The 26,137-nt window shown below is 42.0% G+C and overlaps 1 protein-coding gene across 11 annotated transcripts in view; it reads left to right on the forward strand.

The window, feature by feature from the left end:
• The window catches only part of Cpeb3 (cytoplasmic polyadenylation element binding protein 3), a 177,132-nt gene that overhangs the window by 77,598 nt on the left and 73,397 nt on the right, over positions 1 to 26,137 (forward strand). For 9 of the 11 annotated variants that reach the window (XM_032891865.1, XM_032891856.1, XM_032891858.1 and 6 more), the window contains exon 5: positions 17,997 to 18,020. The exons of the other annotated variants lie outside the window; for them this stretch is intronic. In XM_032891865.1, the coding sequence (XP_032747756.1) occupies positions 17,997 to 18,020 (24 nt within the window). The remainder of the gene's footprint in view (positions 1 to 17,996; positions 18,021 to 26,137) is intronic. 11 annotated transcript variants of the gene reach the window in all.

Genomic DNA, 26,137 nt, shown 5'->3' on the forward strand with positions numbered 1-26,137 from the left:
ATCCTGGGGCCGACGTAGACTATGTGAGACTGTGGTGTAAGAACTATGCCTGAACATTTCATATCACACATTGCACTCAGCACAGTAACTGTCTCTATAAACATGTATATTGGTAGGTTAGAAGAGGGTTAATGAGGCTATAGCAGAGTCCAGGAGTTAAAACAGTCCTTCCTGGAGGCAGAGGAAGAGGGCTAATACAGACAGACAGTCCTTCCTGGAGGCAGAGGAAGAGGGCTAATACAGACAGACAGACAGTCCTTTGGGTAGCTAGAGACAGAAGAAAGGACTCAGCTGGAGAGCTCTGGAGTACACAGAGCCAAGCCACAAGGTCTCTGGGTTGAGCAGGGCTGCAGAGGTGAGGTATCAATCCATAGAGGTCCTAGAAGCAAGGCATAGGAGAGGAGCCAACGGGCAGGTGATGGAAGGGCCACAGGTGTAGTCTGCTGCATCACCATTGGGGTTATAGCTGAACTGAAGACCAGGGACAGCCAGGAATTCTCGGCCTATGGGTCCCTTGGAGCACAGCTGTGTGGTCAGATAACAGGCCAGTGCCATCACACTGTTAGGTGTCCTCCTCCTTATGGGATCCAGGTGAGGGAGTTTTACTCTTTGTTCTGGTATGTTCCATAAATTCTTGGACCTGGTTGGTTTCTCTGATCCCATTTCAATATGTCTGTATGCTCTGATGTCCCCAGTCTTCTTTATCAGTTTATAGGTGGTATCTTTTTTGCTTTGGGGGGAATAAGTTATCAGTCTGTGCCTCATGGGCGGTGCTGGATGGACATGGCATCCTTGTGTACAAAAAGCTGCAGAACGCCCTGCTTTTGTTTTAGTATTCAAAATGGAGCCCAATGATCCTTGTGCAATGAAAGTTGCCAAGGGCAAGTCATATCCTGAAAACTTGTCTCAGTGTAGAATAACTTAGAGCAGAGAACAGTGTGGTCTCCACACCTTGTTGCCAAAAACAAAGGCACTGGAAGAGGTCACTGCCAGAGCCTACACAGACATTGTTGTCAGGAGGCCTGGGCAAGCTGTTGACTCTCAGAGTTGCTGTTTTCTCTTTGGTCAAGTGAGTGATACCAACTTGTGACCTCTTTTCCTCTCAGATGTGCAGTCCAATTCCAGGTCCACATGGGGGACATACTGAGTAATTGTAGTGCTGTTTGTTGCCCCTTCTTGAGTAAGGGTTTTGAAATACCATTAGATTTATTAAGACAAGTTTTGTATTCTCTAAAATATATACATATTTAAAATACACACCTAAAATAACTCACACATTTCCTTGGATCTGACACACACCCTAAGCACATAGGAATCACTGGAACTGCTTGGTGACAAGCCCTGGTCCGTGCTGTGCATGTTTCCTGTTTGGAGAGACTTGAGGATAATATAGATTCCAAAATATACACTTCTTATTTCCTAACTGAGATTACGTTATGCTTCATTTGTGTGCGTGTGTGTAGAATGTGTCAATCATAACTATGAGGAGACTTCGTCAGATGATCGGAATTGATTATGAAAGAATAGTGTGTTAGTATTGTTTTCTTGAAGCAGTTTCTGTGTATCTGAGAAATGACCTAATTTGACCTGATGTGAATTGTTCTCTGCAAGAGGCAGAGGACACGGTTTGCTAATTTCTGTGTAGAAAACAATACTAAAAGACATTTTCTTTTGAAAAGATTTCCATCTCATTTATGAGATTTATACTCTGTATAAATGTGGCCTGCTTGAATCTTCTTTTTAGCATCATTTTCATCTCTTAGAGAAAGAAAGCTGATTAATACTCACAATAGTTTTTTATTGTATATGATAACGTGTGGAGGGGTGAGGAGTGTTAGCATCGCATAGGTGTGGAGGTCAGAAGGCCATCTCGCCAAAGTCTGTGTGACGTGTTGATGATCTATGCAGATAGTTGGAGTGTTATGGCAGATAAGAGTGCACCAGCCTCCATGCTTCCCCAGGCATTCCCTAAGGCTGATACATCAGGTGGCTCCTTAAAACACACATTAGAAACAATCAGACCCACTCATATGCGTTACTTACAGTCGGTTCTCATTCAGAGTCATCTTGGCAGGGTCATAATCACTGTATCGCATGAAGTATTTGCATCCTTTGATACTTTGGCAGTTATAACATTTCAGATGTATTGTTGAGCACAACTCATCTAGTGGCATGTATCTGACATGGGCAGTCATGTTTGTGTCGATGGTGTTTGTTTATTTAGAGACCAGATTGGCTTGGGAGTTGAGTTTCTCCCAGTTCCACCTCCCAAATGCTGGGATTTCACCCAGGTGCCCCCATTCACAGCTTCATAATCATTGTCCTGCCCACTTCCACCTCAATTTGAACTTGGTTTCTTTGAGAGTGTCTGATGGTTTAGGCCAGCCTCAGACTCACTGGTCCCAGTTTGTAACTGCCAGCACTGCTGCCCCAGAGCCCCAGGGCTGGCATTGCAGCTGTGTTTCCCATGCCCAGCAACACAAAGGTATTTTTTGTCTTCTGTTTTTTCCTATCATTTGTCATCCCAGTTTTTCCTTTCAGTATGATTGAGTTCAAATTAGAGATCACTAAAACTTGTCTTTAATCCCAGCACTTGGGAGGCAGAGACAGTTGGATCTCTGTGAGTTCCAGGCTTCTCTGGTTTACAGAGCAAGGGATACACAGGGATACACAGAGAAACCCTGTCTCATAAAACCAAATAAAATAAAATAAAATAAATAAAACAAAAGGGGAAGGGAAGGGGAGCGGCTAAGAAACCATAGGAGAAGTGATTTGTCGGTGGCACACATCTGTACTCCCAGCACTTTGGAGGCTGAGGCAGGAGGATAACAAGTTGAAGTGAGCTGGGCTGCAGCGGCACTGTTAAGAGGAAGTGTGGAGGAAGCATGTGAACTGCACTTCCTCTTACCATGAACATCGAATACGTCCTTCCTCTAGCGTGGGCAGTATGTTCCCTTGCTGCTGTAATAATTACCCACTGAACCGTCTTCTTTATTCTTACTTCAAAAGACACTGTAAGTTTGCACAGCACATCTCTTTCCCTGCCAGGAAAGGACGGAGGTCTCTGAGGGAGCTCTGGCTGCCTGTGTAGTAATATTTGTATCAGGCAGGTCTGTGCTTTTCTGTACTGTGAGTATGCAGTTGTTGTAACAGTCATGGCCTTCCATGGGATTGTGTCTGACTTGGTCATTTTTCCTCTCAGAAAAGTGCCTCTATAACTGGTCCAAGTCAACAATTTAAGGTCACATTCATGTTCAAAGCCAGGAGGCTCAGTATCGGCTTAAAAGGCATCACTGCCGAGGGTGTGCAGTTTATTCTTTGGACTTTAATCCCTTTCCCAGTTGAAAATAAGCTGTGGGAAACTGGCAGAGTCAGGAGGCTGCTTGATGAGCACATGGAGAGGAGTGTGCCGCAAGCGGGTAGAGTCGTTTACTTCAGGGGCTGCCGGCCAAGCATCTGAAAGCTCAGCGGCTAAGGCAGCTGTGGTGGCCATGTTTGGGGTCAGCCCATCTCACGTCCCCTCTTACAAGCTTCATAGCATTAGGGCCTTGGTCTTAACTCCTCTTTGTCTCTGATTTCTTCACCTGTAAAATAGAGACAATGATGAGGAAAACGGCGATCACAGCGCACCCACTGGTAGAGCAAGCTTTCATGCTTTGCTTTTGCTTCTTGCCTCAGTTTAGCTGCCTGCTAACGTTCTCTCTTGATTTGTATGTTAGCGTTCCAAAATAAAATAAATAAAAAACGAGGCAGCCTTGAATCTGCGTGATCTTCCTGCTTTTGAGCCACTGTGCCTGGTCTGTTGTTGTTGTTGTTGTTTGTTTGTTTGTTTTGTTTTGAGATGGAGTCTCAATAAGTAGCTCAGGCTGACTTTGAACTCCCAGCCATCGGTCTTGCTGCCTTAGCCTCTGGAGGGCTAGGTTATAGGCATGTGCTAGCATGCCTGGCATTTAAAAGTTTCCATTGTCATTTCATTCTGATATCTTCCAAGTTGCCATTACTGTTTGAAGTAAGAGGTTAGGAAGCTGACAGAAAGATGATCCTTTATCATCTCACACTCCTCCTCATCAGAATGCCCAAGGCAGTTAAAATGATGACTTCTAGAGGAAAACCTGGACAGTTTGAACTCTTAATGTTAGCATCTTAAAGGGGAGTGGGGAGCTGGGGAGGGTGATGCCTAAGAAGCTGGAAGCCCTCACCCGGCACTGTAAATGACAAAACCACAGCACCACAGAAACACCAGAAGGGACACTTGAGGAGGTTCCAAGTCATTCACTGGGAACATCTTATACATAGCCCAGCCACTGGGCCCCTTGGAATGTTAGCCAAGGCTGTCCTCTGCAGGCCCTTCTTAACTGCTGTCTTGACATATTTTGGAATACCTTTTTGTATTTGCATTAGAACTGTACTCCCAGCACTTTGTTGCATTTGTGCATTTGTTAAGTTAAAAGAGAAAGCATGAAGGTTGTTGTGTGTGTGTGTGTGTGTGTGTGTGTGTGTGTGTGTGTGTGTGTGTGTGTGTGTGTGTGTGTGTGTGTAGGCAGACTCCTGTGTGGGTTGCGTTGTCTCTTCTCCCTCCTTCTCTTCTTTGCTGAGTCTGAGCTCCCGTGGGGAGGTTCAGCTGAGAGGAAGTGGCAGAGGGAGTTGAGCACATGATGTGTTTGTGCCAGAGTAGGAGGAAAGCCAGCATTGCTAGAGTTCTTAATGGAATTTTTTAAAAGTTGACGAGCACATTGTTATTTTTGCTTACTGTGAGTGATATATGTTAAGACAGGGTTTTGCTATATACTTTGGCTGGCCTGGAACTTACTGTGTAGCCCAGGCTGGCCCCAAATTTGAGCCAGCCTCCTCAGTGGTAGAATTACAGGTTTGGATGACCAGGCTCTAAGGAAGTATGTTTCGTGCATTTGTGATCGTGTGCATTTGTATGGTTTCTTTATCCGTCTCCTCGCCATTTTTGAGGTAGGGTTTTTCACGGAACATGGAGATCACCAATCAATTCCTCTGGGTTGGCTGGCTCGTGAGCTTCACAGTTATTCCTCTTCCTGTACCCCACTCCCTGGCCCCAGAGTCTGGATTGTAAGGTAACAGACATGTGCTGCTGTGCTGACTTTTACATGGGTGCTGGGGACTACACTCAGGCCCTCATGCTTGTAGGGCTAGCAGTTTAGGGAGTGAACCTCATCTCCAGCCCTGCTTTGGTTTTGGTTTTTGATTTGCTTTTGTTTTGTTCGTTTTTTTTGAAAGAGGGTTTCATATAGTTCAATCTGGTCTTGAATTTGCTATGAAGCTGAGGCTGGCCTTAAACTTGATAATTCTCCTGCTTCCACCTCCTGAGTAGAGGGATTGTGGTTGTTGAACATCACACCCAGCAAAGAAAATAATTTTATTATATTTGTTTATTTTAAGACAGGATTTTGCTATGTAGCCCCATCTGGCTTGGGAATTCAGAGATCCACCTGCCCCTGCTTTCTTTTTGAGTATTAGGATTAAAGACATAAACCACCACACCAAGCAGAAAATAATTTCAAAGGGTAATAAGATAGTGAAAGGATTTTTCTGAGACTCTTTGAGATTTTGAAAATTTTGCAGACAAGATATCCATTGCTGTTCTTTCTAAATCTGAGCAGATTTAGGAGTTAAAATACAGGTGTAATGTGAATACATTATAAGTAATAGATAATTAAATAGTAATAAGAGAAATATATGTTGTTTAAAGTACATTTGAAATAGGTTTGGATGCTCTAAAACAACATTGTAAGTGGCTTGAAAGATTTTCTTTTTTATGCTACCAAGTTGGGGTCTAATAAAGATATTTTAATAAGGGATCTGTCACAAGGGTTAAGAGGAGAGACTGAAAGCATGGGTGTGGCCTTCTCTTAAGAAGTGTTAAGGGGGGGGGTTGGGGATTTAGCTCAGTGGTAGAGCGATTGCCTAGGAAGCGCAAGGCCCTGGGTTCGATCCCCAGCTCCAAAAAAAAAAAAAAAAAGAAAAAGAAGTGTTAACGGAGTAGCACCTGTGTGTGGCTAAGTCTTTACAGATGGATGAACAGTGGCATTCAAGAAGCAGTGTAGGACTTAACCAAGGTGACAAGTTGGAACTAGGAACAGAGCTTCCTGCCTCCAGGTTGAAGGTGTTTCTTTTTGCTTTCAATACTTAATTAACACACACACACACACACACACACACACACACACACATACAAATTTTTGTACCTGTATAGAAATATGAAATTCTAGTTCTTTTATTACTATAAACCCTTAGAAATTCTCTCTCTCTCTCTCTCTCTCTCTCCCTCTCTCTCTCTCTCTCTCTCTCTTCTGAAAAATAGAATGGCTAGCCTGGTTTTCATAGCTTGATATTGAACATTATAAATAAGTTAAGTTTGAAGTTGCCTTGTGATCTTAATGGGTTTTAGAAGAGATTCCTTGTGAATATGGAATCCCTCACGTAACAGGAACTGATTTCCTTCCTCATAGTAAAGATGTAGGAACCAGCAGGTTCCTTATTGTTCCTTGTGGACTTCCCAATAACTTTCTCCACTTATGCAAACAGTGTATCCTAGACTTTCTGTTTGCAGAATTCCCCACACCTGTAATTAATTAACTTAAAAATTCAGAGCTTAATCTGTAGACATTTCAAAGACCTCTCATGATGCAGTTCTAACTCAGTGAAGAACAACCCAAACGTGTTTTAAGACTGCGGCTGACGCATAGCGGTACGTCAGGACCCCATCAGGAGCAGAGCTCTGGTTTGATTCCCAGTGCTGCAGAAGAGAAAAGTGTGTGCGCACGCCTGTATGCATTGCACAAAGAAATTCAACACTGAAGACTAGAAAAGAACAATGCATACTTTTTTTTCATGGATATAATATATATGATAGACATTACCTGTGATGCTTTGATACTGGTAAAAATTACTGTGTAAAAATTCAGGATACTTAGCATATTCATCAGACCACATGTTCACCATTTCTTTGTGATGAAAGTTCAAAAATCTGATTATTGCTAGGGCTGATGGCAGAAGCCTGTAATCCCAGAGACTCAAGAGACTGAGGAAGGAGGATCATGAACTCAAGACAGCCTGGATTACAGAGCAAATTCAAGGTCATCCTGTGCCAGTGGGAGGAGGAACAGAGATACCCAGAGCTAAGGGAGCAGACACAGAGATACTAGGGTCTGGGCAGATGGCTCGGTTGGTAAAGCTCTTACCACACAGGCCTGAGAACCTGGGCTTAATCTCCACCATCCACACAAATCCCTGTATGATAGCATGTACTTGTAATCCCAGAGCCAGGGAAGAGGAGACAGAGTGGCGCTTCCTTGCTAGCTAGACTTGTTTAATTGGTGAGCTGCACGAAGGCCGTGACAGACCCTGTCTCAAGAAACAGTGTGGATGGTACCAGTGTAGGAACAACATCTAAGGCTGCCCTCTGTTCCCCAAGTACATGAGCATGCATGGGTGTGAACACACACACACACACACACACACACACACACACACACACACACTCACACACACACACACACACACACACACACACACACAAACAGGGCTGGAAAGATGCCTCAGTTAGTACACTGCTTCCATGTAGGCATGAAGACCTGAGTTCAGTCCCCAATACCACATAAAAAACTCAGCACAGCACTATGTGCCTTTAATCCCAGGACTGGGGGACAAGAACTGGAGGATTTCTGAAGCTTGCTGGCCAACCACTCTAGCCTGATTGGTGAGCTCCAGGTTTAGTGAGTGACCCTGCCTTTAAAAATAAGGTGGAGAGCAACTGAGGAAGACACCTGAAGTCAACCTGTAGTTTCTATACACATGAACACATATGCAGAAATTGGTTAAGATGTATGAAAGTTCTTATTCAACATTTCTCAAAAGAAGACATGCACGTAATAGCCAATAGGAGTTAAAAACAAGACAAAGCCCAAAGCTCATTATTGCTTAACACTCAGGAATTGTACATCCAAACCACAGGAGGTGGTACTTCATTTCTGTTGGAGTGACTCTTACCAACAGTGAGTGTTGGGCAATGTGGAGAAAAGTATCCCCCCACACACACATTCCCAATCCTGCCAATGGTCAACATTGATTAGGACAGCCATTAATAACACAGTTCTAGTATGGGCATTCTTTTTAAAAAAATAAAAAATAGAACTGTCATATGACCCTGCAATCAAAGGTATAATTCCAAAGGAAATTATACCTGCATGCCCATGATAGTTAAAGCACTGGCCAGAGTCCCAGGTATCTATAAAAGGATGGTGAGAATACTACTCAGCCAAAAAAAAAAAATAATGAGATACCAGGGCCAGTGAGCTGACTCAGCAGGTCGTCACTCACTGCCAATTCTGGCAGTCCCCGGTTCAGTCCATGGATCTACATGGTGGGAAGTGAACCAGTTCCTCAGATTGTCCAATGACCCACACATAATTACCTTGACATGCATGTGTGCAATATATATACATATACACACACAATAAATAATATAAATGAAATCTTGTCATTAGCAACATTATGGATGACCTAGAAAACATGTAAATGAAATAAGTCACAGAAAGACAAATACTGCATAATCTTGCCCTTTGTGGGCTGTAATTTTAATACTGGTGTTTCTCCTTACTGTGTATGTTTCAGCCAAGTGGAAAGTAGGTTTTATTCAGGCTAGGAGTCAGGCCAGGTATGAGGCAAATGAGGAGCTTCTTCCTGTGGCTGGAGCTATTTGCAAACTCCCAAATAAGTTATTTTTGGTAACGTTCTTCCATGAAGGAACCCTTGTTTCTAGTGAGAGAAGCCTTGCAGGAGGTAGGAGGCATGGAACACTGACCAGAGGGAGGGTCCAGCACTGGTGCTGTTGGCTCCTTAACATATCAGTATCTGTGTGTTTGTCTACTCTTCTCTCTATAATTTACTACATTTGGGGGGGTTCATAATTGTAGAATTAGCAAGTATTGATTGGCACAAGTAATCAGAAAGTCAAGATTTATATAAAGTTTGAAGAGATCTCATAAAGTTTTTGGTACAGTGGTCTGGAGAAGACTGCTTGTTGAAACACTCCGGCTTTTGTTTTTGTCTCTTTGAGCAAGGTCCCACCCTGGTCTGCAACCCTTGATTCTCTTGCCTCCACCTAATGGTAGGACAAAAGTTGTGCTACTACAGTGGGCCACACGCTAAATATTTGAGTGCCTTCCTCTGTAGTTTGCAAATTCTCAGGCCGGTTCAATGCTGGATCAGTCAGATACAGTTCCTGGGGCATAAATCATCGATAGACTATCCTGTTTTCTTCAGCATACTTCAACCTTAAAACTGTTTGACTCAATGGAAGTCTCCTTATAAAGTATCTCAGTAATACTAGTACTGTGCTTGTCAATCATTGCTATTATTCTTGAAGTTTATAAAGAGATGGAAAGGTCTTCCTAAGAAAGATGGATTAGAATCAGAGAAATGGAAAAGGAGTTTAAAATACTCAAGTAATTCATAATAAAGTGTGAATGTAGTAGATAAAGATGTGCTATTTCTACCTCTACCTGCTGTGCCCATTATTTATGGAGAACTCTCCCTTCTTTACTGTCGTTTGCTTGGTTTGAGAATCACTGGACTAAAAGTATCTTTCCAGCTACTATCACATTGAGGAAGCAAGAGGAACATTTGGGAACAAACCTCACCATCGTGTGCTTTGGGTGTTTATAACCTGATAAAGGGAATGGGAAGGTTTTGATCTTAACCTTAAGTTTTTATGTGGAATTTTTCCATGACTAACTGGTTATACCTTCTGGTAGAAGCTAAAAGACAACATGAGATGTATGAATAAAAGAGTGTGTGCACGTGCAAGTGAGCAAAGATTGAACACAGGACCCCATGCATGCTAGGCAAGCATTCTACCACCAGCTACATTCCCAGTCCACTGATTGTAACTTAATGTGTTGCATACTTTCTTCCTAGCTATCTGGAGGGAGAGGCAGGGCAATCCGAGTTTGAGGCTAGCCTAGTCTACATAATGAGTTCCAGGACAATCAGAGCATGACAGTGAGACCTTGTCTCAAAAAACCAACTAACTGGTGGAAGCTGGAGAGAGATGGCTTAGCAGTTAAGAACACATATTGTTCTTGTTTTCAAGGGGCCCACGTTTTATTCCCAGTACCCACCTTGTAGGTAGCTCACAGCTGGTTGTAACCCTATCTTCAGGAGGATCTGAGGTCTCCAACATTTGAGGGCACCCAAACATGTGTGCATACACACATGCACACAAGTAAAATAAATAATAAATCCTTTAAAAATTTAATTGCCAATTAAACACACATTGATTGCTGGTTTGAAGATATAGCTCAGTCGGTGGAGTGGGTGCCTAGCATACAGGATGTCCTGGGTTTGATTGTCCATAATCCTAGACATCATGAGGGTCAGGAAGGTCATAGGAGGGTCAGAAGTTCTAGGTTTCTCCACTGATAGGAAGTCTGAGTCTAGATATGGCTACATGAGGCCCTGTTTCAGAAAATTGTTTGCAAGGGTTTGTTTTTGAGGTCACTAGGCTGTCCTAGGAATTGCTGAGCATCTAGCTGAGGACGACCTTGAGTTCTTCCTCCTTCTGCCAGTGCCTTCCAGAGGCTGGGATCTCAGGCTTGTTTTGTCATACCTAGCACACAAGGGGGTTTTGCTTTTTGTGTGTTTGTTTGAGACAGGATTAGAAGGAAAGTAGTCAACTAGCAATTTTCCCTATAGTAACTTTGATATGTATTTAAACAGCATAACAGATATATTTATTAGTTTATAGGCTATTACAATTAATTAATGCAAGAAATCCATACATACATACATGGAGGCAAAACACTCATCATACATGTAAAATAAGTAATTTTTAAAAGAATGTTAATAGGAATTAAAGTTTAGGAACCAGGCCTAGTGGTGAATGCCTTTAAGTTTTCAGCATTTAGGAGGCAAGAGTAGGTAGATTTCTTGAGTTCTAGGCCAATATGGTCTATAGAATGAGTTCCAGGAAAGCCAGGGGTACACAGAAAACCCTATATAATGATGATGGTGATGGTGATGGTGATGATGATGATAGTATTCAAAGATCCTAAAAACTCCTCAGGAAACTTGAGCTGGTAAATCCGGTTAGATGAAATCAATATGTAGGGTAGGGTGTGGAAGAACACACCTTTAATCCCAGCACTCAGGAAGGAGACACAGGAGGATCTCAGTTCCAGACCACTCTAGTTTACATAGCAAGTTCCAGGGCTACACAGTGAAACTGTCTGAAAAAACAAAAACAAAATACTAAAACAAACCTAAAATAGTGCAATAAACCTAACCAAAGAACAGAAAGACTTCTAAAATGAAAACTTTAAAACATGAACGAAGCTGAGGCTGGTGAAATCATTCTGTGTGGAAAGGCTTTCACTGTGCAAGCCTGGTGACCTCAGTCCATCCCCAGGACACATGGAAATGCATGGAGAGAACCACTCCACATGTTGTCCTCTCACTCCCACCTGTACAGTGTGACACCACTGCCCAGAAATAATAATGTAAAAAGCACTGAGGCAGTTTTACATGGATTGGCAGCCTTAATATTGTGAAAATGGCTGTATTACCAAAAAGGATCTACAGACTCAATGATGTCATCACTGTAATTCCAATGGCATTCTTCCCAGAACAAGGGGAAAAAAATCCTGAAATTCCTCTCAGCACAAAAGTTAGCCATGAATAGGAGAAGGAGCAATGCTGTAGGTTCCATAATATCCCATTCCAAACCGTATTACACAGCTAGACTAAGGAAAACACGTGGTACAGCCTTAGAAACAGTTTGTAGTAGACCAATAGAATAGGAGACTCGGGCCAAGCCTGAGGCATATTTGTAATCTCAGAACCCAGGAGCTTATGGCAAAAGGATTGCCACCAGTTTGAAGGTGACCTGGACTGCTACTACTGTATAAGTCCCTGTCATGAGTTGAGGGTAGCCTGCACTACTGCTGGCATAAACACGGGAACAAATAGGAAGTCAGACATAATGGTGTTCACCTGTCATCCCAGCACTTTGTAGGTGGAGGCAGGAGGATTGGGAGTTTAATATGAGCTTGATCCACATGAGACCTAGTCTTAAACCAAGCAAACCACATATGGATATAGCCACCTCATCCTTGACAAAGGAGTCAAGGAGATATATAGATAGATAGATAGATATACATATGTATCTATAAATATGTGTATGTATGTATGTATGTATATATGAGAAGAAAGACAGTATCTTCAAGACATGGCTCTGGGGAAACGGGGCCTGCACATGTGAAAAAATGTAACAAGACCCTTATATCTCAGTCTACAATAAACAGAAAACTAAAGCAAACCAAACCCATATATGTTCACCATGGATCACTCCGAAACTGTCTAGGAACACATAGGAGTGGCACCACCTTTCTGCAAACACCCACAGACTAGGAAATAATTCCAAGAGTTAACAGGTGGGAATGTTTGAAATTAGAAAGCTTTACAAAGCCAAAGAAACCACTAACAGAGTGAAGAGACAGCCTATAGAATAGGTACATCCAGCAGGGGATTAATATCTAGAATTTGAACAGAGATTGAAAGAAAGAAAAAAACCCTCATGCAAACAATGGTTAGAGGTGACGAATTGAATGGACATGCCTCAGCTCAAAGGCAGAATTGCAGATGACCAATAAATACTTGGAAAAGTGTTCAACAAACTTAGCCGTAAAGTGAATGCAAACTACAACTGCCTTGATTTTATCTCACCCCAGTCAAAGTGACTATCATCAAGAAAACAAATGAATAGCCCGGTGTGGTGACTCACATATGTGGCCCTGCTGCTTGAGAGGCACGGAGGAAGGAGTTTGAGTTCAGCCTGGGCTACAGAGTGAGAAACCCTGTCTCAAGCAAAGGACAGATACAAAGATGTGAGAAGCCCTTGTACATGGCTGATGGGAGGGTAATCTGTGTGGCCACTATGGCACTCAGTATGGAGGGTTCTCTCTCCAGAACTCCTGTATATGTCATCTAGCAGTGACACTCCTGGGTATACACTCAGAGGATTGTAAGTCAGGATTCCACAGAGATAGAGACACATCCATGTTTATTGCTGCCAGCCCAAGTGTCCATCAGTAGTTGAGAAAATGTGGAACATGGACATTATAACACATTCCCTTAATCCCAGCACTGCAGAGACAGGCAGAGCTCTCGAGTTTGTAATAGAATGTTGCAGGACAATCAGGGATGCGTAGTAAGATCCTGTGTTTTTAAAATGTACATATATAAGATGAAATTTCATTTATGAAGACAAGTGAAATTATGACACGTGGGAGATGAATGAATCATTATGTTAGGTAAAATAAGCCCATCCTAGAAAAACATTTTCTCATGCAGAATCAACACATGCACACACGCGTATGCACATACACATACCACCACACCACCGAAGAAGAGGGGAGACTATAAGAGGCAAAGATGTCTAAAGGGAGGAGGGGGGAACAAGAGAGAATAAACCACATATGTCATAAAAGCAGAAGGTGACACTATTTGGTGGTAGGAAGGAGACCAACAAGAGGGACAGTGTGGGACAAACAAGAACATGGTAGCATGGGGTATGCATGTTTGAAAATGTCACAATGAGGCCCATTTTAGAATAAAAATTTTGAAAACAGTTAGGGCTAGCTTATTGGTAAAGTGCTTGTCTTGCAAGGCCAGAACTATGTTTGATCCCCAGAACCCACGTAAATAATCTGGCTGTGGTAGCATGAGTTTGTATACTGGCTGTGGGGAAGCTAGGGCAGGAGGATCCTTGTGTATCACTGGCCAGCCAGTTGTCTAGTTCTAGGCCAAGTGTACAATACTTAAGCAGTGACACCCAAGGCTGTCTTCCGGATCCACACAAAATCACATGCACGGTACAAATGTGTACTCACACAAAAATTTAATAAAAATAAATCAGCGATGGGGGTGTAGTCCAGTGTTTACTTGGCATGCACCAAGTCATATGGGTACTTGACACTACTTTAAAAAATAAGTTCTTGGAGTAAATAGAAAAAGTTGCATCTTACTGTATTAATATATTCACAGATGGTGCGTGAAAAAGGATTAAATTAGTCATGCCATGTGCATGAGGTGCACACCTGTAATCTCAGCATGTGAGGGCGGAGGCCACCCTGGCTGACCTGGGATCTGCTGTATAAATCAGGAGAGCCTGAACATCTGATTCGAGCCACACTCCTGTTCTGTTCTGTTTTTGAGACAATGTCTCACTTATATGTAGCCCTTGCTGTCCTGAAACTCACTGTATAGACCAGGCTGGCCTTGAACACACAGAGATCTGTCTACCTCTGCCTTCTGAGGCTGTGATTAAACAAACACGGTGAGGTCCAGTGAGGCACTTTTGTTTTAAAGTGGTACAGTCTTTATTGGTCCCAGTAGTAAGTGGAAGGAAGGAGGGGTATGTTAACCCTTGCTCCTTTAGAAGCATCTGCAGACAGAATCTCCCTTTGTCTTCTTCTTGTTGTTTTTTAATGTAGTTCATTTTGTGTTGGCTGATGTAAAGTTTTTGTTTTTCCATTTTTTTAAAGATTATAATATCACCTTATTTCTCCTGTCTTTCATTTGAAGATTTTATATTCAGCATTCTTCCTTAAAGTTGTATTTATATCTAGAGGAAAGCACTATTTTTTATTTCCATGTTCTTCAGAATTCATTACCGTTCTCTAATGGGAGCATTGACTAACTGAACTGTTCACAAATAGTCCTTATGTAAACAAGTTTATCAGATTTTAAGTTGCTGTCACTCTGGCCTATGTTCTGAGACTATCAAGCATGCCACTGTTCTCCCTGTTGACTGTATACTCTGCTAAGAGGCTGCACTTGTTCAGAACAACTTGGTATCCAGTCTTGTGTGTATACACGCTCAAGTGTTCATGAAGGCACACATAGGTGGATGGCAGGCAGAGGCCATCGACGTCAGTAGGTCACCGGCGTCAGGTGTGTTCCTCTCTCAGACTCTACCTTTCTTTTTTGTGGCAGGGTCTCTTGCTGAACTGATAGCGCACTAATTTGGCTAGGCTAGTTGGCCTCCTTTGTGCTTTGATTATAGGTGTGTGTGGTCATATTCAGCTTTTTATGTGGCTGTTAGGAATTCAAACATGGCCTCATGCTTGAACAGCAAACACTGGACCAGCTGAGCTATCTCCCCTGCCAATTCAAAACTCTTGGTGTGGAACCATAACAGTATCACCTACAGCTTTTATGTTGGAAACCTAGTAATTGAGACACACACACACACACACACACACACACACACACACACACACACACACACACACACACACACCGCTACCTCTGAGGTAGAGGCAGGCAGGTCTCTGTGAGTTCCAGGCCAGCTGGAGCTGTATACCAAGACCCTGTCTCAACAAAAGCAAAATCAAAAACAAAGCAACAGAGAAAAGCCATAAACGTGGATGTTACACTAAATCATATTAATAAGTATGAAGCATACAATGAACATTCATTTTTAGCTTCTATTCAAATAATACCATAGGTATTGCAGATAAAATACTGGTTACGTCCGGGATGGAACGTTTAAATTCCTCAGAGAGGGTCAGAAATAAATTTAAGTGTCTCAGATTGCTTCTTAAATTTCATGTCTATTCCGTAAATCTCCAACCCCAATATGGCCGTGCAAGTAACACACAACTCTGTTACACTGTCATAAGCTGCATGCCTAGATTGGGCAGGTCTACCACTGCACTCTTCTATTCCCAGTAACGAGATCTCTTGCTACTTGTGGCTTCTCCAGGCCATGTGGTTGTGCTCCATCTTCTTTCCACCTCCTCTTCCTCGACTCCCTCTCCCACCCCTCTCCAAAACCTCCAGCCCCACCTTCCCTTCCCCTGCCCAATCACAGGCTCAGCCTTCATTTGACCAGTTAGAATGGGCAGAAGGTCCAGTCCCTCTTAAGGATGCAAAATTAGCATCAAAATACAAACAGTATCAGGGCAAAACCAGCACTGTCCTTCCTTCAGAAGCCCATTATTCAGAAGTGGAAAATGAGAAGAATCTGTAAACATCATGGACTTTAATAAAGAAAACTTTAATTCAAGGTCCCATGGAGGCCTTTTGCACCTCTTTCCCTCTCCAAGTCCCCTGAAGCCTGTCTGGATCTATTCACTTTGTGTTACCAGGCATTTGTCTGTAGCTGAACTGCTAAGAACCAGTGGTCGCTGGTACTTTTGAATTCTAATCAGATATTTTTTCATGGTATTTCTGCCTTCAAATAAGAGACGATGGTGGTGGATTTTTGTTGAGAACACTGAATAAATTTGAAACACAGAATACTTCTTTCTCTCAGTAAAGATTTTTTTAGTGACTTGTCAGGCAATATGACATCACTGGGAATGGGAGAGAAGAGACGAAGGGACAGGGATAGAGTGTCGGATTTACTGTGCCTCATTCAGAATGTTAGTTAACCCATCGGCACTAGTTTGTCCCTCTTGTTGTGGGTGAAGCAAGCTATAGTGGGGTCCTGCTACGAAGCCAGCTATAACTTAAGACACCTGACTTGGGGAAATAAGTTCCACATTCCAACTAATGAGAAGTGAAGTCCTCTCCTTGGAGAGCAGACGAGAAGTGTTTGCTGTGGGTTGTAGTAGGGTTGGGGAAATATGAGGGAGGGCAGAGATAAAACCTGAATGAGGTAACCCTTCTCATCTCTGAGTGGGGGAAAGGAGAGAGGACAAAGGTGGGGGTCATAGCGAGGTGGCCAAGCAGAAAGACCTGGTGAGTAGTTTTGATGATGTTGAAAATTCTGGAGTCTTCAAGGAGTGTGTGGTTTGCCCTTCTCATTCTCTACAGATATGACTCCAGATTATGAACCTTTTCAGGGTAAATGAAGTTCGTGGTATTTTATGCTTCAAAAAGTAGATTTCAGTTCTCATTTGTTTTTATATAACTGGAGGTCCGATTTCAAAATCTTTATTCCGAAGTGTCACTGTTGATAAGTGGTGATAGAGAAAGCCACAGTCCAGCTGCTAAACATGGAGCTAAGCATCGAAGAAGCCAGCCTTCTGAGTTCTGTCATTACAGACCACCTTGTGAGAGCCAGAGCTGTGACCTTGGCTGCTTTTCATTTTACAGATATAAAACGTAGTGTTTTCTCCCTTCTATGATATGATATGATATGGTATGATGTGATATGATATGATCTATGATGTGACATAGTGAGCAATGCAGAGAGTAAGAGAAAGTTCGCTAGGAATTTTACAGAAACTAGGCTGGGATATGGCTCATTGGGTTCAAGCACTTGCCCAGCTAAGTGGGAGAGGACTGGAGTTTTAGGTCTCTAGCATTTATGTCGAGGTTAGCATGCATGCTTGTAATCCCAGCACAACAGTGGGTAGATCCCCAGGGTAAGCTCACTCAGCAAGCTCTTGGTTCAACAGGAGACCTCACCTAGGCAAATAAAGTGGTGAGCAGTTAAGGAAGACACATGGTATCAGCTTCAGAATTCTCTATGTATGTGCACATGCAGGTGCACACATGTGCACTTTCAGGGCATTGGTGAAGCATGCATGTGTGTAGGTAGAAGCTTGGAATGCCCATCATAGGCCACAACTTTTACATCTTTGGAATAATATTTTTCCTAAGTAATGCCTGATGGTAACATAAAATTCAAAAGAAGATTTACAAATTATTTTTAAGGAGCTCTTATCTATGACTGATACAGCTAGCAGGCCCCAGTATTCCCAATATAATCTCTTACAAAACCGGGCAAACTCAGCACCCTTGGAGCGGCTGCCACAGCCAGGTGACTTGCTCCGACAGTGCTTAATGCTTCGTGAAGGATTTCCCCCAGTGTGTTAGCAGTGAAGTTGAACAGTGTCTCCAGATTAACAATGTCAAGAATACTTAGAAAACGTTTGTGTGAACATCTTTTTTTAATTTCTGAATTCACCATTTTGATACAAATACCCATGGTTTTTTTCTGTGTTTACATGCAGCCAGGAGCTATGGGCGGAGACGAGGTAATTTTTTTTTTAAATGAGATCTTTTGCTTGCCAAACTGTGAGTAAGTATGAGTATGTGTGTGTTTATGTCTGTCTGTATAAGACAGTAATTAATGTATGGTCTGATGTTCTAGCTTAACTATTTTAGAAAAGATTATTTTATTATAATGATTTTTCTGTTTATCAGTAATTTGTTTTTTAATCATAACAAAGATACAGCAAAGACAGCTTTATCTAGAAGTCTTTGTTGTTTGGAGTTTTGTGAATGAACATGGGAAAATAAAGGCCAAGTATATGTGGGATTTTTGGCCCTGTATTTCTGTATTTTTTTCATATGATTTAGAGGGTAGAGGCTAAGTTTGGGGGATGATTTTTGATTTTACTAAGTTGTCTGGTGAATTTTTTTGTTGTTGTTGCATCCAAAAGCAAGCGTCTCCTAAAGTTAGGGGAAGCTTACAGTTTAGGCCCCTTCCAAGGTCTTCACCTAAGATTTGTGTGTGTGTATGTGTGTGCGTTTTTCTTTAAAGAGGTACCACAAAAATTGCTTTAGTCCCTGTAAAACCTAAACTAAGATAATATAGCTTTCATTTGTGTAATGCTATAAGCCCCTGAGCATTTCCATATCTGTAACTACGAATGGTTTGAAGAAGTAGCAAGAAGAAACCTAGCAAACGGGAAAGGTGGAATTTAGAGCAAACACCTGGGTTGTAGTCAAAATCTGTGACTCTGGTTTCCTCATCTGCAAATTATGAAGTAATAGACCCAATCGTGTCCAACTTCATAATCTCAGAAGTTGAAGCTTTAAGAAAAGGTGCACATGTCTGTGAAGCATTCCACAAATGTAAGATTTGTCTGCTGCTCATTGCAGAAGCCGGGGAAGATGGTGCTGGCTCGCTGTGTGACCTCAGTTAAATCTAGAGCCAAAATTAGAATCTGTCTTCTTGTCTCATATTTGCTAATGTTTACCTTTGATTAGAATATTTTTGACTTTGCTTGTCATAAAGAAAGAATAAAGAGGGTATTAAAATGATAGTATTTTATTATTACCTAGTAAATATTACTGGATAAGTGCATATTGGCTAAATTTAATGTATGTGTGATGGAACATTAATTTATAATCACTTTTACTTTGGGGAAGTATATCTTTGAATTTGGTTTTTGGTATAAAATAACTTTTATTTACATAAATTTTATCTGTAGAACATAACTGCTTTCCTTTAGAACCAGAAGATTTACAAATGATGGATAATGGGTTTTTTGTTGTTGTTGTTGGTTTGTTTTTGTTGTTTTGTCAAAAAGGTCTTCAGGCAAAGCAGTACACCCCTGGTCACTTGCATTTAAAATAATAGTGCAATAAACAGTAGATTGTAAATGTTTTTATGTACTTTAATCATAAAGGTGTAAAGACCTTTAATAGATCTCCTATCTTGACATCATTGTAGACCTTACTACCTAGGTACACTGATTACGTTTCTCTTCTCCCAGAATTTGTCCTAAAGGTATGACAAGTAGGACAGTTTACTGAACTCTACAATGAATGCAGCCATGTTCTCTATACAGTAAATTACAGCTTTCTTAAAATTTTTATTGTCACAAACAAGAAATAGAGGTTAAAATATAAATATTGTGCAGGGATAAGTAATTTAGCTACAGTAAATTAACCCAATTAGCATGAAGATCATACCTTTTCAGAGCACAAAACAGCATTGAAATAGCAATGTAACTTAGCCCATGATTTTGTGACATAAGTCACGTGAAATGAATGCATATTTTTGGGAATTTCCTCTGAACTTATAGTGCTTCCTTTGTAATAAGTTACACGCTAGTTTCACCGTGGCCATGGAATGAGAAAGGCTCCTAGCTGGTTTCTGTGAGTTGGCCTCACTCTCACATCTGGCGAGCCCTATCATCTTTGGCTTAGGAACTTGAAAACTGGCCTCCATCTTACCATATAAAAATGAAATCGCCTAGATGTAAAAATATTATTCCGAGAAAAATGTTGATTTTTCAGCATAGTCTTTTAATCTCAGGCACTTCTTACAACATGTATGACAAAGACCTCGTATGTTCACATGAGCACCTTCAGATGGGAAACTGCAGTCCTGGAGTGGGGGAGCAGCTCAGTTAATAGAATGTTTGCCTAGCATTCCTGGAGCCCTGGGCTCTGCTCCCAGCACAGAGAGCGGGTGTGGGGTGCACCCAGGCAATCCCAGCACTTGGGGTGAAGGCCAGAGGAACTTGATTGCTTTTAATCCATAGGATTAGATACCACAATTTTATAGCCATTCCTATTCATTTCTTTATTTGGATGTTGGAGTACAAAGCGAATACCTCATAAAATACACCAGGCAATGACTTATCACTAAGTTGCATTTCTTTTTTTTTTTTTTTCTTTTTTTCTTTTTTTTGGAGCTGGGGACCGAACCCAGGGACTTGTGCTTGCTAGGCAAGCGCTCTACCACTGAGCTAAATCCCCAACCCTAAGCTGCATTTCTGACTTTGCCTTTTTTACTTTTAATTTCAAAGAGTAAAATCCTAGCAGTAACTATTAATACCTTTCTGTGCCATGCTTGTTTCATGTTGGTAGGAAATGTAGGAGGGGTGGGGACTAGAACGTTTTTTCATGGAGGGAGAGGTGAGGACTGCCCTTCCTCACGCACTGCTCAGTCGCCTGCCGAGGCTTGCCTCTGGTCTCTCAGCTCGCCTCTCTTCTCGGTGGCTCTCATGTTAGCTATCTTTGTGAAACACCACTCTGCCATGTCAGTCTGTTCCCCATGGAGGGTTCCCGCGATCTGGCGCTCCATCTCCGACCAGCTGCAGCCTCTCTTCTCACTCCCTCTTTCTCCGATCAGTCTGTGTGCTTTGCTGTCCTCTGATTGTTACCAAGCACTGACTGACCACTCATCCTTTCTTCTAAATCATATTTCATCAGTGTGAGCCAAATCCAAGCCTTTTTCTTTCTTTTTAAATGACTTCACTTTTTAAAATTTGTTATGTGTATGGGTCTTTGCCTGTGTGTGTGTGTGTGTGTGTGTGTGTGTGTGTGTGTGTGTGTGTATCCCAGCCCTATATCATGTAATTCTGATGAACTGACAGGCTTGTAATGCTGTTCATTCATGTTGTAAGGATCAAGTTAGTGTCTAGACTGCTCACAAAAAATATCTAAAAAGTAGACTGATTGATGTATGTTAACTACATCGTCCTACTTAGAATTAAGACTAGAACTTGAGGGGCAAGTGGGACAGTTGAGAGCAGGTTAAGTACATGTTGTACACACCTGACACATGAGTTTGCTCTCAAGAACTCGCAACAGTGGATGGCTGACTCAGAGCTATCCACTGCATGCTCCTCACCCACACGTATCACACCCACATATAATACATGAAAAACTCAGAACACAGTAGAAAAGAATAGAGCCTTACTGTACCTCATAACCTCTGTGTCATATATGCATGTTAGTGAACTCTTTAGGAATGGAATATACATGAAAGATTTGAGTTTGATAAACAAAAACTATGCCAGGGGAATCTTCTAATAACTCTGGAGTGGGAGCATTTTAGGAGCTCTTTGGATATCGGACAAAGAGCTGGAAGCAGGGCACCCAGTGTGTGTTTTTCAGCTAAGCGGAGAGGATAGCGGCGAGACTGTCATGTCCTGAGTTTGCATGAAGCCATCTTGAGGAAAACCCGGTGGTGAGATGGCCCATGCTGTTGTGATAAATGGCTTTTGAATCAGGAGGCAAGTCTCTGGCCACAGATATGTTGGAGCTGGATGAGGAAGTGGGTGGAGGAAAACAGTGGACGGAAGGGTTAGGTGGGGCTGCAGCTCAGTGGTAGAGCCCTTCGCTATCATGGCTGAGGTCCTGACTCTAATCCTCAGCACCAGAGGACCGGTGGGGTGGAGAACTCTGTGAGCGACTAAGAATACTGGAAATAAGAGTCAGTCTTTTTATTACTGCCCACTTTTATTACATTATACATCCTTCAGGAATATTCTTCCTCTAACAAGTTTAATGCGTGTTTAACTCTGTTGGAAACCAGTCTGTTAGCTGTGCCGTGGAAGATCTTTGCTTACATGCGTCTCCTCTTCTGCTTCCTACCTTCTTTCTCCTCCTCCTCCTCCTTTTTACTAGGTTCTCTCTGTGTCACCCCTATATGCACTGTGCATGGGTTCCTCACACTTGTAACAATGCTTCTACTTTTAGTCTCCCAGAGCTCAGCTTGCAGGCAGATGCTACCACGCTTGCTGCTTACACATTTACTATGTATTGTGACTTTAGATTTCACATGAGCATGAGTTCTTGGGAGCTCATGAAGATGCTTAACTGTGCCTGTGGTACCTGTGTGTGTGTGTGTGTGTGTGTGTGTGTGTGTGTGTGTGTGTGTGTGTGTGTGTGTCTGTACACTGTTGTGTTTAGCTGAACCCAAGTTGTTATGTATGATAGTTATGTGTTCTACCATTGAGCTGTAACTCTAGCTCTACACCAGTGTTCTTGATATTTAACAGAATTTTTTAGTTATATAGCAGCAAGGAAAATCCGTAAGTTTCTATTTGAACAGTGTTAAGTGAGCAAATGTGAAGAAAGGTTGGAGTTACTATTATACATATTTAGGCCAAAAACATATGTACTCTAATGGATGACCCAATTAATTAAGAGGTTCTTTTTTTTTTAAGATTTATTTATTTCTTTTATTTATATGAGTACACTGTCACTGTCTTCAGACACACCAGAAGAAGGCATCGGATCACATTACAGATGCTTGTGAGCCACCAAGTGGTTGCTGGGAATTGAACTCAGGACCTCTGGAAGAATAGTCAGTGCCCTTAACTACTGAGCCATCTCTCCAGCCCTTTAAAGATTGTGTGTGTGTGTGTGTGTGTGTGTGTGTGTGTGTGTGTGTGTGTGTGTGTGTGTGTGCAAGCAAGTGCAAGCATGTTCTCTTTATCTATTTGTACACTTATGTGCCAAAAGAGGGCATGAGACTCCCATTACAGATGGTTGTGAGTCACTATGTGGTTGCTGGGAATTGAAGTCAGGACCTTTGGAAGTGCTTTTAACCACTCAGCCATCTCTCCAGCAAGAAGTTCTAAGATTTAATAAAAACTAATGTGCATTCTAAAGTTGAGGGTATCTCTCTGTGGCAAGCCAGCTATGAGAGGGGTTGCTGCCGTGCTGGTGAGACCATGGTTCAAGCCTGGCAGTATGCCAATGCACACTGAGCTCCGTGAGCTTAATTATTGAGAGACACACATAATGGTTCTGGAGTGAACCAGACATGGGTTGAAGAATATAATTTTGTGATAAAAATCTCTTGAATGCTATTGGTCGGTGTAGTGATGGAAAATACTAGGAAAGAGAGGGAGAGGAGACAAACAGGAAAGAGAAGGAGAGTGGTTTAGTCACTTGCTTTTCACTGTTGTGTGGAAGGAAGCAGAGGAAGAATGAAAATGGAGTCCTGTGCCCTCTCTTAATTGTGGTCATTAAATGTTTGCATCTTATACTCCAGACATGGTCTCTTACTTTGCTTGGAATTTGCTGTAGATGGGACAGAGACAGTAAATAAATGAGACAAATATTAAAAAGAGAAATATTTTTATCCATTTGATAAAGTCCAGGGACTAGTGAGATGGCCCAATGGGTAAAGACGCTTGCTGAATAAGTCTGGTGACCTGGGTTCAATTTCCAGACCCCATATTAAGATATAAAAGGAACCTGCCACACTGACTTGTCCCCAACTTTCACATGAAAGTAATTGTTTTAGAAAGACTAACCATGGTCCTGTGGGCTTGTAACTATAGAACTTGGCAGGTAGGGGCAGAAGGATTAGGAGTTTAAGGCCAGCCTTTGGCTACATAGTGAATGTAGGTCAGCCCGAGCCACAGGAAACTTTAACTCTTCCACCCTCTCCTCTCTCCATCTGGTTTTAAATACAAGGAAGGAAAGAATGGGAAATGGCCTATCTCAGCGATGGAGAGGTCAGATGATATTTAAAGTGAAGCACAAAGGATGAGATATCTGAGGCTTTTTGTTTGTTGAGATAGGGTCTCACTATCTGTTCTAGGCTGGCTTTGAACTTAAGATTCCCCATTCTCCAGTGTCTTACCTAGAGTATAGGATTGCAGGCATATACCACCATGTATAACTTTTAGTTATGGAAACTTTCAAACTTCTAAAACTAGGGAATAGTTTAGTGACTTCTCCTCTGGCCTCTGCAGATACCAGCCATGCATTCATTGCCCATACATACAATCATGTAAAACATTTGTTCATAAAAGTAAATGCATCCTTTAAAAGGAGAAGGTGGGAGAAATGGCTTGTATAAAAGACTTGATGCAAAGTAGGAATACACAATACAATATCTACAAATCTGGAACATATTCTGTGCCCGGAAAGGATGTCAGTCACACGGCATTCCACTGAAATTGCAGATGCACATCTACTGAGACTCAAAGAATAGTGATGCCTGGAACTGAGTGGTTGAAGGAAGATAGAATGTAACTTCTAATTGGTTAAATGATTGAAGTATATGACATGTGAGTTATATTTCAGTAAGACTATTATCTTTAAGAAAACTTGAGATAGGCTAGAGAGATGGCTCAGAGGTTAAGAGCACTTCCAAGTTTCTGAGTTCAGTTCCCAGCATGGTGACTCGTAACCATCAGTCCTGAGATCCATTGTCCTCTTCTGGTGCTAATGAAGATAGCATACTCATATACATAAAATAATCTTTAAAGTGGATGGGGTTGTTGGAGAGCTGGCTCAGCTGTTGAAGACTAGGCTCACATCCAAAAATATAAGACTTGAGGCAAGGAAATGAAACTGAGGAGTGTTAGGAGAAGTTTGGAGGGAGGAAGGGAATCTGATTTACTGACCTTTTACTTCTTGTAGAGATTTTGAGCTTGGTCAACAAGTACGGAAGGAGATCATTGCAGGGCCTAGTGATGGAATTTATGTTTCAAAAACACTGCTCTGCGCTTGAAGAGGAATGGATTTTCTTGTTTCTTTTTCTTTTTTTTTCGGAGCTGGGGACCGAACCCAGGGCCTTGCGCTTGCTAGGCAAGCGCTCTACCACTGAGCTAAATCCCCAACCCAGGAATGGATTTTCTAACTAGATTGCCTAGTTAGAAAATGTCAAGGTACTAAGAAATGGTGGAACTTAGGGTAATATGATGGCAATGAGGTCATAGAGACATTGATAGACAGTGATGTATCCTAGAGAGAGGACACAGTGGAATCGGAAGAATGGCTTTGTGCGGATGAATTGAATGTAGCAGTCACTCAGAAGGCGACCTTGGTAATGTTTGGGTTCTGGCAGAAGCTATGGGTGAATGTTAATGCCACGACTTGAAATGGCAGTGAGAAGAAAGAATTTGCAGTAGATATTGAGAGTTTACTGGTAACTGGATGTGTTGGCACATATCTTTAATCCTAACATGCAAGAAGCAGAGGCAGAGGCGGGCTGATCTCTGTGAGTTTGAGGACAGCCTGGTTGGTCTATATAGTCCATTTCAGGCCAGCAAGGGCTATATAATAAGACACTGCCTCAAAAAATTTAATAAGAATTTGCTTTGTAAGCCTATGATGACTGAGACTACCACTTTTTAATATAAAGTTAAATTTGTTTTTATTGTGTAAGAGTTCTGTGCAAGGCATGGTGGCATGGGCTTGCCATCCCCACCCTGATGCTGAGATACTTAGACAGGAGCTCAAGAGTGTGAGGCCACCCTGGGCTACACAGTGAGGCCTTGTGAAAACAAATAGCAAAGCCAAACAAACAAGCAAACAGAATGTGTGCTCAACAAGGGAGTCTGGAGTCTCTTACTTACTTCATTATGAAGTAGGACCCAGATGGGTGATCTGTCCCCTCCAAAGCTGAAGACTGGAGATTAAGCTATTATTCAGTTTCAGTTTTTGTGGAGATACTGTTTTAGTTTTAGAAAGCTATTTCTCATCATCCATTTTTGTTAAATTCCTAAGCTGATTTCTGAGCTGCTTGCAAGAGCCAAAAGGATCTGAGAGTGGAAGTGTTGGACCAGAACTGCCCTGGACAGCTGCGGTCCTAGCAGGGGCTTCAGCAGAGCTGGTCGAATGTGTTTAGCACAGCGTGGCCACTACTCTGGCTTCCCATCATTTG

The sequence above is a fragment of the Rattus rattus genome, chromosome 2 (genome assembly GCF_011064425.1).
Source record: "Rattus rattus isolate New Zealand chromosome 2, Rrattus_CSIRO_v1, whole genome shotgun sequence".
In the NCBI taxonomy this organism is placed as follows: Eukaryota; Metazoa; Chordata; class Mammalia; order Rodentia; family Muridae; genus Rattus; species Rattus rattus.